The sequence below is a fragment of the Thalia democratica genome, chromosome 6 (genome assembly GCF_965202585.1).
Source record: "Thalia democratica chromosome 6, ktThaDemo2.hap1.1, whole genome shotgun sequence".
NCBI lineage: Eukaryota > Metazoa > Chordata > Thaliacea > Salpida > Salpidae > Thalia > Thalia democratica.
In genome coordinates this window covers 52,061,138-52,073,907 of record NC_139170.1, presented here as the reverse complement: position 1 = coordinate 52,073,907, position 12,770 = coordinate 52,061,138, and the positions used below count along the sequence as shown (strand labels likewise).

The following is a 12,770-nucleotide window of genomic DNA, read 5'->3' as shown; positions in this document are numbered from 1 at the left end:
ACTAGTATTTTAGCTTAACGTGAGCAAGTTTTATATTATTTTTTAAACTTTATATACTAATTAAAACTCTTGTTAGTTTAAAAAAATATTAAAGTGTTTTAAAAGTTTTTACTGTAAGATAGCCGTTTGAATGTACAATTTAATTATTTTCAAATATGCTAAGCATGATAGACTTCTACATATGCTACCTATGACTAATATTTCCTGAATAATTTTAAGCATTTATTCAATTAAAGTTACAAAACTTGCATAAGTTGAATAGTAAAGCATTGATTATGACATTTTTGATTAGAAATAATGTAAAGTTAAGTATTTATTCATTTTGTTTATATTTTCTCTAAGCTGTTAAGTTTAGATAGTTTATTATGCTAAAAGATACGTTTAAATTTAAATTATAATAATAAGGTCGTAGCAGTTGAACACAACTTTATAAAAAATTCTACATAGTGTTTTTACAACAGAAAGCAATATAAAAAAAGATAAATTTGGAACTAAAAGCTTAGTAGTAAAAATAATGTTATGCACTTTTTATGTATTTTGTTTTAGATTGAAATATAATTGTTTGATCTTTTAAGACTTTTAAAGCTTAAGTATGGTCAACTATTTCAAAGAGATATTTATATTTTGCGTTTATTTATCTATGATAACCAAAGCACATCACATTAATTCGGTTAGTATTGTTGCTTTTTGTAGTCAATTTGTTTATTTTGAATTGATTTTAAACTTTTGTTTGTTAATTTTGAATTTTTCCAAAGAATAGATTGCACTTTGATTTCAGTTTTTAGATATTTTGTAAAAGTGGTTCAAACATAACTTTATTTACATAGGAAGAATGTAATGAATTTCAAAACAAAAAGTATAAAAGTATTGAAAAAATTTATTATCAAAATCAACGAATTTTGAAAAGTGAGTTTTACAAGTTGTAATTTTTTAAAATATAATTTTTAAGCAACTCAAGCATATTTGTGAATTCAGTAGGTAAACGTATTTTACTTTTTTATACAACTTGTAGTAAAAAAATACCAACAGTTTAGTTAGTGCTTTTACGTATTTAGTTTTAAATAATGGTAAGTATACGACTTAGATCATGAGTCTTTAACACTTAATTATTTTAAAGCATAGGCATGATCTCTATGGCTGCCGTTGTTGTTGTTTATTTATTTAGTACGTCTTCAATTTTGATTGCTTGAAAAATAAACAGTAAGCCAAATATTTCTGCTAAAAGTGCTGGTTTGTAGGCCGTAGTTATATGATCCGAGGTGTACGGTGTTTATATATTTTGTGTATTTTTAGATATACAAACATATTAAAATTTTTAAGGATGTAACACAAAAAGTTCAGCTTTAGTTTTGTAATCTTAAAATGGAGGTTATGAAACTAAATCTATGGTTAAAAGTTGAATTCAAACTAGTATATTTAAAACTTTGAACTAAGCTTAAGTGAAAATCAGTAGGATATTAAATTTTAAAAAGAAAAAAGTTCTTGAATGTTTGTTTATTTGCTTATTTTATTTGCTTTTTTCACTTTTTACTTCGTATTTGAACCTCGGATTAAGTGAAATCTTCAAGTAAACTAAAAAAACCAAAGCATCAAAAAAATAAAAAAGCAGAAAAGAAAATATGGTTTATTTAATTAAACCTACTGAGATAAAAAATTTACTTTTATTAAAACAGTCATATATAAACCATTATAGATTTCAAGGAATGCGTAAAACAGAACAATTTAACTTCACAAACAAACGAAGAATGGAACCGAAAAATTTATTTCACACCGAGCAAAAACTTCACTTTCATTGAGTCTGAAAAAACCTGCAACAAGTACAAGTCGAAAGTTATCAAGTTGCAAACTGAAGGTTCAAAGATGTTTTACGAAAGCGAGCTTTTTAAGAAAGTTTGGTTGGTTTAGCTTTGTACCAGTGCAGTACTTGTTCAACATATTGTTTAAAATAACTCTTTGCAGGAAACAATTGACTGCAAAAAATTCTTCAGACACGTTCCTGTTTACAACTTGTGACGATTTGGCAAAATGCACTAATAGAAAGTGCATCAGAGTGAGAAAGGGTAGCGGTAAAATCCCGGGCTACGGAATTTTTGAAAATTGTGGTTTATACCGTATTGAAACTAGAACAGTGTGCGAGTTTGATTGTTTCAAACCGTTCAAAGTTGATATTTAGACAAATTTTTGAATATGTAGTTTGAAACTTGTTATACTGTTCAATGTTAAAAATGTCATAAATGTTTTTTTTTTCATGTCTGGTATGTAAACAATAATTTTTGTTTTGGTATTGATTTTTAAATAAACCTTCTATTTTTATTTTGTTTGCTCATATATAGCATTTTAACATTTTTATTAACGTTTAAAAATATTTACAAGCATTTATTTATGTGCGAAAACAATACCGTGTAGAAGTAATTATATAACTTAATTTTTATTGACTTTCAACCCTGTTTTGTAGATTCTCTTTATAGTGAAACATTAATATTTTTTAAAGTTTGAAGTTTATTTTTATGACGATATTTAGTCATTTAGAATAAGATTATGAACTAATGTATCTATAAGCATTTATTTTAAACGTGTTTATCAATTTAAATAATTTTGTTTAATATTTAAATGTAAATTTTAAAAAAATTTAATGTATTAACGTTAAATACCAAAACATACAAGTTGAAAAAAATTATATCATAAAAAAATGTTTTTTATAGTTGCAAATAAAGTGTACGTACACTACTTAGTGTTCTTTTGCTAATGATAATTTTCAAGTTATTTTGAAACAAACATTTTTCTTATTATTTTGTTTATAATCAGAATATACGAAACAGGTTTTTTATCAAAGTTTTGCTGAAGATTAATTTCATTGAATTGAATGTTAATGAGAAATAGAATATACTTAGTATAGGCTACTAAAACTGAAATTAAAAAAAAAAATCAAGTTATTTTAGATAAAAAAGTTATCACTAAAAGTGACTTATTAAAACTTAAACAATAGTTATTAAGAAAAATTTTTGTTACATTATAAAATAAATATTTTTTTCCTATTAAATTGAAAATGAAAGTTTTTCAAATAAAAACAGGTATATTATTAATTGAAAATATCAGTACGCTGTAACTATGATTTTCTGACGCAAGTTAAATATAACCACTTTAAAACTCTTGTAATTTTTTAAAACATAAGTCAGTTAAATTAAATTTGATTTTGTGTAAAAACTTGGTTAAAACAGTAAAACAAATAAAAAATTAAACGAAAAGAGCTAATCACGGCTGTAAGCAAATTAATAAATAAGATGCTGAAAATAAAACTTTAATTAAAAACAAGATTTCATAAAATTTTAAATTGATTGTAGATGTTGAAATGAAGTAAAACTTTTGCAAAAACTATATAGCACAACTAAAAATTTTTAAACCTAAACTCAACAGCTATAAGGCAACAAAAACATTAGAATGAGGTAATTGTGTATTTTCAATTATGACGTCACACATCAAACGTACTCCTTACTCCGCAGAGATCCTCCTCTTTGCAAAGATCCTTGCTGCGGCTGCTTCCGGACCGCTTCCATCACTTTCTCCTTCCTCCTGTGGTTCCTGCTGGATCGCGAGTCGTCGCTCGACCACGACCTCCGCCTCCTCCTCCGCTGATTCATGACGTCATGCTGCTCGGTGACGTCACCTCGTTTCCACGACAACGTCCTCGGGGTTCTGGGGGTCACCTGTGAGGTTTCTATAGTGACGTGCCGGCTGGGGGGTTGCGGAACTGCTGCCACTGGAAGCCGCTGTTGCGCCAATGAGTGCATGGGCAGCTTGTTGAGTATGGAGGGGTTTCTTTGTTGAGGGACTTTTTCCTTTTTGAGAAATTGGAGGATGCTGGGAACTATTACGAGAAGGCTGGAGATGATCCCTAGCACTAAGGTTGCCCAACCTGTGAAAAATTGTTATTTAAATCAAAAAAACTATTTAATTAGGTACGAGAGTACGTTCCTACAAACTATCTATATTGAATTCAATTCAATTAAAAATAAATTATATGTAGTTTGCTCTTAGTTTCAGACCAATATGTAGAAAAATATGTAGAAAAAAAGTCAGAAAAACATGCTTTATTAAAAAAAATCGTGTGTATAAACCCTCTTATATCTAACGTAAGTATTAAGTTTGAGATAAGCTCTTCTTTCAAAAAGAAAACGTTTGAAAAAAACTTAAGTCGTTGAATAAACTATTTTAAGTTATAGTTACTTACCAATAAACAATGCATATCCATACTCATATCTCAAATACTGGCTGTTATCATGTGTGGGATTGTAATATTCCTGTACAATTGTCTGAGCGAAAAATGAAGCAGATGTGCCAGTCAGTATTGCTGTTGATAAAATCACGTGAAAGTCGTTTTACATGCAGGAAAATATTTTGAAATTAATATAGAGTCCAAAAAGCGTTTAGTCAATATTAAAGGATAAAAGTCCACAACTAATGGTTGTAGATATTTAAGAAAAACGTTTTTAGTACTAGTAAAAAAGTAGTTTAATTAATTTTCTGTTTTAAAGCTTGTAAAATTAAGAAGCAGAAAAAATTAAACTTCTAATTACTATTTACTTTTTTGGAGGTTTAAAAATTAAAAAACAAACTCTGAAAACAACTAAAACTAAATTTTGTTTTAATAGTTACTTTTTGTTTAATCTTTATAAAGTAAGTGCACTATTTTGATATTGAAATTAAATGTTTTTATAGTAGTCCTTTTAACACTTAAAATTAAACAATCATTTCAAATCATATATTTTTGACCATTCAACAACTTATTTCAAAGATACAAACACAACTCAAACTTTAATGAATGTCAAATTAGCCATTGGTTTCTCTTTTAGAGCCAACTTTGTCTAATAGTTTATGATTTATTGAAAAAAATAATCTCTAAGTACAAGCTCACTTATTGCAGAGGTATTGACGATTATTTTGTAACAGGAATAGATCAATAAGAGATTGATAAACTCTTGTGTGTTTTAAACAAAACACATTCATCCATGAAAAATTTTTATTAGAAAAAGAAAACAACAATGAATTTGCTTTTCTCGACGTTTTAGTTAAACGAGACAAACATTAATTTGTGACATCTGTGTTTAATAAAAAAACTTTTACAGGAAACTATTTAAGTTTTCATTCGTAGCATGAAAAGGAAAACAAATTTGACAAGAATGCTTTGCAATCGCGCACATAAATTTTTTTTTTATGGAATTATTTGCTGATGAAATAATTCATATAAAATTAATACTAGATAAAAACGGTTATCCTCAAGAACTAGTAAACAAAAATATTAATTTACACTTTAAAAATTTAAACGAAATAAAGCCAGCAGGATCAGAAAAATGTCCAATCACTTTGATATTACCTTACGTTTGTAACTCAAGAAGTACAGAGAATGAAATTAATCAATTAATTTTAAATCACCCAGCAAAACCGAGAGTTATTTTTATATTCAAACTGTTGATAAGACCTGAGGGTAACGATTCGATATAAAATTAAAAAAAAGTATGGTAGTTTACAAACTTTTCTTCTCCTGTGGTGGTAGTCTTCTAGGCAGCTTGGTAAAACGATAAAAAAGCATATTTCAAAAAATATAGAAATCTTTTGTAAAACGGGTAATAAAAAAAATGAATGTTAAAGAGTTGTAAATTCTTCAAACCAATCTGCTAATGCAGAACACTTTGTTAGGAAGCCTGATTGTGCAAGTGGTTACAGTTTGAAAAGATTTAAAGTTATTAAAATTGTTATAAAATTTTGATTTAATTAAATTTGAGGCTGTTTATATTACATTAAGAAAACCTAATTAGTGTAAACATAGAAATTTTGATTAAACTGTGTTTTAAACTGTTAGATATATTTTGTTTATTTTTAATTTGATTAAAACTACTTTTGCATGGTAAATTGCTTTCTGCTCACTATTATTATTACTTCGACATTGATTACCTTTTGACTATATAAGTAGTTTTTAAAACTATATATTTATTGCTTAGTACACTACTGACGAATTAGCAAAATCCATTTTGTTATGAAAATTTAAGCTGTGTTTCTATCTTTGAAGCAAATAATCTAAAACAAGTTTGTAAATCTTAATACTTCTAAGTTTTAAACAGTTAGCCGATAAAGTTCATACTAATATATAAGTGTATTATGTACCAATCTTTATTGAAAAAATATTCACAGATACTAATTTAGATAAATAAAAGTAGAGAAAGATAAATAGTTGAGAACAGTAACCCAAAAAAAAAAAAGAACAATTATTGTTTTAATTAGTGTATAAATTCAAAACAACTACCTGAAAATATTTGTATTACTAATAAAATAATGTATTAAAAAAAAGCATTTTAAAAACATCTCATAAATATTTTTTGATGCATTAAAAAATAATAAAAACTTAAAAAACAATAACCTGAGCAAAGGAAGAGGAATCCTCCGATGGCGGCAAACACCGACTTGCACCTCACGTGACCGCTTCCTATTGTGACGCACTTCAACGATGATGACGTCACAATGACGGCGGCGAACCCGACGCACAGTGACGTCACAACCAGCATTCTGCACATCTGCGTCGTTTCTGTGTTTTTGTGTTTGAGTTAAAATATTTTACTACCACTGTATATATAAACTTATTTCAAATGTTTTTGTAAAAGTTTAAAAATGGAAGCATTAAAAATAAGTATTTTTTGGCCTTTTTAATTTTAAGCGTTGTTTGATGTTTTATAACAAAAAAGCAAGTTTAATGTTATGCTATATATAAAGTACTTATAAAGTAACAATATAAAATATGGTTTAAGTTTGAAGTTCTATTTTTTGAGTGGTGTGCTGCTCAATAACCAATTGGTTTTATTGTGCACCAAATCCTTGGACCAAGTATTTTGAGCGCTCTATATGACGTTCAATAAACAATGTTTGTCATGCATTTTTAATAATATTAATATAAAGCATGTTTTTTAATATATGATATGCGTCTGTAGTTAGTATGAATTTTGTGATCGAAGCCTTAAGTATAAAGATTGGCGTGAATATTGTTTTTGTCAATTTAACTGTACAAAAATTTCTGCATTTTATAAAACTTACGTACAATTTTTTGAAACTTAATGAAGTTACTATTATTAATAAAACCAACTCTTTATTTCATGTTTAAAAATTATGATTTTATAAAAACATAAAAAGAAAGTTTAAATTGTTTAAAACCACAAAATAAACAGCTATTTTAATAAAAATTTTTTATAAATAAATATTTTTATGATAACTTAAAGTCTTTAGAAAAACATTTATATTGTCGTAAAACAAACTATATTTGTCTTTTTCATCAAATGCCTTATTAGAATTTATATCTTATTATCTCTGTACGTGTAAGGGTTTCACGGGTTGTCAAACATAAATAAAACAATTCTTTTTTCCAAATTATTCTCCTGCTTTCCAATACAAGTCGATATTTTTGTACTTTTGCAGTTTTTTGAATTTATCTTCATAGTTCAAAGTTACAAGGACATTTAAATTCTTACTATTCAAGTTCTTTAAAAATAGTTAAAGTGCCACAACTCAAAAAGTAATATACATTTGAAAAAGTGTATAGAGCTTTGTTGCTTTAATTATTAAGATAATGGTTTAAAAAAAAATAAAAAGCATTTATGAAAACATAATCAAATAATTATTATAATAAATTATAGATTTAATTTTTTATTCTAGCAATATCTCGACAAAAACTTTAAATTTACGACAAAAAAGTGTTTTTTAATATTTATTGGTTCTCTACTATATGCAATTTTTCAAATCTTATTACTTGGTGGCCCTTTAAACATCTTTGTCAGAGTTTGAATTATCGAAATATGAATTATTCACCCTAAAACAAGAACTTTTAAATATCCTATAGTAGAAGTTAAAATAAAACAACTAAAGAATATTCAAAACTAATAAACATTTCAGGCAACAGATATTTAGTAAAAACTTTATAAATTTATTTTGTACTATAGTATTAACTTTATTTAAAGCAGAAAAAAGATATGTCAAATTCTAGGTTAAAGACTTTAAATTTTTTGATACCAAATGATAAAAAAGAACAGAACTCAAATCTACAGTTAATCTTTAAATATGTAGAATAAAAAGATAGTTTTGTTAATGAACTTTATTTACTTTACGTTTACGTTGCATTTATTTTATGATAAAAACTTTTATTTTTAAAACCAAAATAAATTAAATAAAAGCGCATTTTATTAGATAAGTCCTTTTTAGTACTCTAACACTATGTATATTTAGAAAATGATGTTTTACTTTTTAATTATTTAAGGTTAAATACTTGATTACAACATAATATAATTACCAAAATAAATTAAAACAAAAAGCATATCATCTTTGGTTAGTTGTACTGCTTGAATAGTTTGAAACAATGAATAAATAATTAATAATTTTATTTAAAATTTATTTAAAAATTATTTAAAATTTTATTTTTTAAGTTTAATTACTTGATTCATCCGAGTTAGAAACGATCCAAGGCTCACACTGAGTTTTTCCACCGAAGTTTATAAATTTCTTGCATCTCAACCACAATCCGTCATATCTGTATTCAAGTATTATATATTATCTTCCTCATAGATTGAAATAAAAATTTGTTTTCTATGAAATAAGATATTTTTACTGACATAAAAAAGGTCAGTTTTTAAAAGATTGAAAGTTTCAAATGCGTAAAAATACTTTTATGAAGTTTCGTAAAAAAAAGTATGAACAAAAGTAATTCTTCAAAAATTAGTAGTCAAAAGCTAAAACTGAGCAACTACATTAAAAAACTTTATTATAAAAGTTGTTTCTCGCTAATACATATATATATATTTGCGCTTGATATTTTGTTTTTAGTTATAGTGTTTTTCTCGTCAAGGTAGTGTCAAAGTACGTTTTTCTGTTTATTGATTTTAGTTGATATAATATTGGAAAACGTTTAAAAACCGTGTAAATTGAATTCACCAAGCGTAATGAAAACGAACTCTAACTTGAATATTGATTTAAATTGAAATCACACAATTCAGTATGTTTAAATAGTTTGTATTTTCTAACACTTTAATTTAAATTTTTGAGGCTTATCTTGATAGACTAATCAAAAAGCAAAGAGTTTGAATGGACTATTAAAAAACTTAATTGATTTTTTAAACATTACCTAACTTAAATAAAAATATAACATGATTGTAAATGGTGTACTGAGGTTAAACTATATTTGATTGTTTTGTTAGAATTTTAAAACGATAAAGCGTTTTAATTGTAAATTCTTTTAAATTTTTGAATGTTATATTTCTTTAAAGTAATTGACTCACAATTGAAACAAGCAAAGTTAAACAACGTATAAAAGACTGAAAATAATAGAAAAAGCAAGAAGCTGTTTATAATCATAAATATTAGGAAAGTATACATAAACAAAAAAACTTTATAAAACAGTCTTAAGTTTGTAGAAATCAAATACAGGTTAAAAATTATATCAAACATAATATTGATTTTACAAAATAAAACCTTTGCTCTAAAAATTTTAATTAAATAAAACATAATTAGCATGACTGCGTGCATCACACATTGAATATGGTTTTACGACCGACATTAATGTAAAAATGAGAAAAAATGATGAACATATCAAAAATAGAATGTAAAATATAAAAACCAAAAAAAAAACATTTTTTATATCGAAGTTTAAATCAACTTGTTTTAATAACATTAGGTTTCTTCATGATATTTGTATTTGCTTTGAAAGTTGAAGCTTTTGAAAACTTTTTTAAGAATTTAAGCTTTTTTGTTAAACTGATTTATTTTCAATCTTTTAGTTTTTTAAACAGTGTTAATATAACAAAATCAGAGTTAAAATTAAGCTCACTAAATAATAAGAACAAAGTTTTGTTTAAGCTCTATAAGACTTTAAATTTTAAGAAAAAACTTGTTTCAAATAGTTTTCAACAACTTTAAGTAAATTTTGTAAACCTATTACTTTGTAAAAATGAAATAAGCGTGTTGATAAATATCATTAACAGACACTGTAGCGATAAAAGCACAAACATTTTTTATTCATTATTGAAGTAAATTTTGAAAAAGTAAACTAAACTGAAAAAAAAGTTTTTGAATTTTTATTGAATGAAACGTTTTAATTTTATCGAAACGTTGCTAACTTCGGTGAGAACAAACATATCTTTAATGTAAATAACTTATTTTACCTTATAAAATCTAAAAACTTTAAAAAAATCTTAAATGAAAAAGAAATTTTAAACACTTTAAATTTTTTCTGAAACTAATTTGTTGTTTAAAAAATGTTCAAAGAAATATTTTCAAAGAAAAAATGTATGAAAATTTTAAAACAAAAATAAAAAAAAACAAAAAAATTAAAAATAAAGCATAGCAGATGTAAAAAACTAATGTTTAAGAGATAATAAATAAAATTAAAAATACTTCTGCTTATATTGTAAAACAATATATTTATTGTTCAAAATTGGCTGTATAATTTTCAAAGTTCGTATTTTTCTCTTGTTAGCTGTCAACGTTATAACTATTATACAGTTGTTACTCAAGTTTTTGTGAAATATAATACTTTATATTGAGGTAAAATAGAAACTATTTAAAATGCAATTATTTAAAAAACAATAAATGTTTTAGAGTTAAAAACTTTATTTTTGAAGTTTTCAGTATTAAAATTAAGCTAAGTTTGATAAGCTATACTTTGCTTATTTTAGAAACAAATATAATATTAAAAAAAAAAAACACTGGTTTATAGACTTATACCGTTGACTTATAATTATTTAAAAACACAAACATTAAGTAGATTAAACTTCAAATATTATTTTTTGTTCTTAAACTCAAGAAGTAGACTTAAGAGTATGCACAAGATTAAAAAAAGTTTATGTCAAGTAATATTCACTGAAAAGAAAATAAAATACTAAAAGGGTGCATTATGGCATTTATACTTTAAGCTTCACCTTTTTATTCGTGTATTGAAAACAAAATGACTAAAATATATTTCAGTTCCAATGTTTATAAAATTATAAAAATAAAACTTTAAAGCTGTCCATATTTTAAAAGAAATAAAAAAAAAATTTTTTTTTTCTACTGAACAAAAAAATTAATGTTATTACATGTTATTAGTTTTTAAATTAAACAAGTGAACAAGTTTCCATAAAACTGTGACTACACTTGTTAATTAAAAATAAGTTTGTATAACTTTTTCGTCTTAAAAATTATTATAAATAAAAATCCATTCAAGTATTATATTTCGAATAACTTCATTATAAATAAATATTTCACTGAGAGATCTTCAATTATAACTAAGTTCTGGAATTTGAAACAAACAAAAGTTTATATACAAGATCTTTACTTATTTTTTAAACTTTATTTAAAACTAAGAAAAACTAGTAAAAATTCTTAAACGTATTTAAAATAAAACTATTAAATAAACTCGATAAGAGATTCCATCAAGGTATGTGCAGTAGTTGAAACTATTTTATACTTGCTTTAAATTAGTTTAATCATTTATGTTTATAAACTAAGATATGTAAAGTTAGTAATGTACAGGTAAACATTAACTCATTGAACCCAAGTGATAATTGTTACACTTCAACCAAAAAATGAGATTCCCTGTATTAGTCCAACTAACAGTGCAATGCTGTCGATGATTGTATAAAGTTTTATTCTATTTACTAAAAATTTATCATAAAATAAAAACAAACTAACAACACAACGTTGTCGATGAGTGTTCTCCCGTAACTGTTCTTCCTCCACTCAGGAGAGGCACATGTTCCAATCGACCCAATCCATGACAACACACCCAATATGAACCCGGAAAGCTGCAGCTCTTTTAACATTGTGACGTCAGTATGTTTATGACGTCAGTTGGTCTATACTGTGATGTAGTAAGTTTAAAAAGAACTTTTAAAGATTCTGAAAAACAGAGTTTAAAACGTTTTTTTATGAATTTGTTTATAATTTATATTTTAATCAGCAATTTATCTAAACTTTCAAAAATAAACTTTTAAAGTTTTTATTTTATTTTAAATAATAAAGTTTTACGATAATAAAAATTTGCAACAATTGAATGTCATAAATTTTTAATATTAATTTCAATATATTAAAATATACTGGTCATTAATTTTACAATAAAATAAGCAAGACACAGAATTCACAATTCAGTAAACTAAAATTATTTTAAGTAACTCTCATCAGTAGAGTACAAAGCTAACAAGAAAAATTCTTATCTCCTGTTAGAATTGTACTTTAATGGTGAGAGTTGCTCGAAGTATATTTAGTTTACTGAACTGTATATCTTGTTTATCTTGTTGTATAATTAGTAATGACTTTTTCAGTATTTTGTAAGTAGTTTTTGTTTTATAATGTTTTAAAGTTTTTGTAGTTAAAAATGTTCAAAAGTTTTACATATTAGGTCATCATAACAAGTTTTTTACTCAGTTTTTAATTTATACAAGCCCTTGTATTAGAACAACAAAAAACATTGTTTGCACCCAGTTCAACGACAATCTGTAAGACTAATAATAAACAAAAAAATTTTATAAGTTATGATTTTTCTGCATTGTTAAATATTGACTTGTTTAATGCAGAATTCACTAGCTTGTTGTGAAAAATAGTTAAAACAGGATTTTTAATAAACTTAAAATAAAAATAGATTGTTCAGTGTAAAAGTTAAAAAAAAATTCAGTTTAAACTTTTATTTAGGAAATCACTAATTAAAGCTACTTATGTTTGAATTGATTGGTTTGTAACAATTAACAAAAGCTATTACTTTAATGTTT

General features: G+C 25.0%; 1 protein-coding gene across 1 annotated transcript; it reads right to left on the bottom strand.

The window, feature by feature from the left end:
• Nucleotides 1-3,476: 3,476 nt before the first annotated feature.
• On the bottom strand, nucleotides 3,477-11,828 carry LOC145839221 (claudin-1-like). The gene is made up of 5 exons (XM_082946825.1): nucleotides 11,698-11,828; nucleotides 8,469-8,563; nucleotides 6,413-6,577; nucleotides 4,229-4,348; nucleotides 3,477-3,913 (listed from the first exon to the last, which is right to left on the bottom strand). Exons 1-5 carry the CDS (start codon nucleotides 11,826-11,828, stop codon nucleotides 3,477-3,479), a joined length of 948 nt encoding a protein of 315 aa, XP_082802951.1.
• Between the last annotated feature and the right edge of the window lie 942 nt (nucleotides 11,829-12,770).

What these genes read in the sequence shown, in the direction of transcription:
- LOC145839221 (XM_082946825.1), bottom strand. Translation starts at nt 11,828, where the DNA reads ATGTTAAAAGAGCTGCAGCTTTCCGGGTTCATATTGGGTGTGTTGTCA. An exon ending in ATTCCTCTTCCTTTGCTCAG is followed by an intron (nt 4,349 to 6,412) that starts GTTATTGTTTTT and finishes TTTTATCAACAG; the next exon opens with CAATACTGACTGGCACATCT. An exon ending in TGGATATGCATTGTTTATTG is followed by an intron (nt 3,914 to 4,228) that starts GTAAGTAACTAT and finishes AATTTTTCACAG; the next exon opens with GTTGGGCAACCTTAGTGCTA.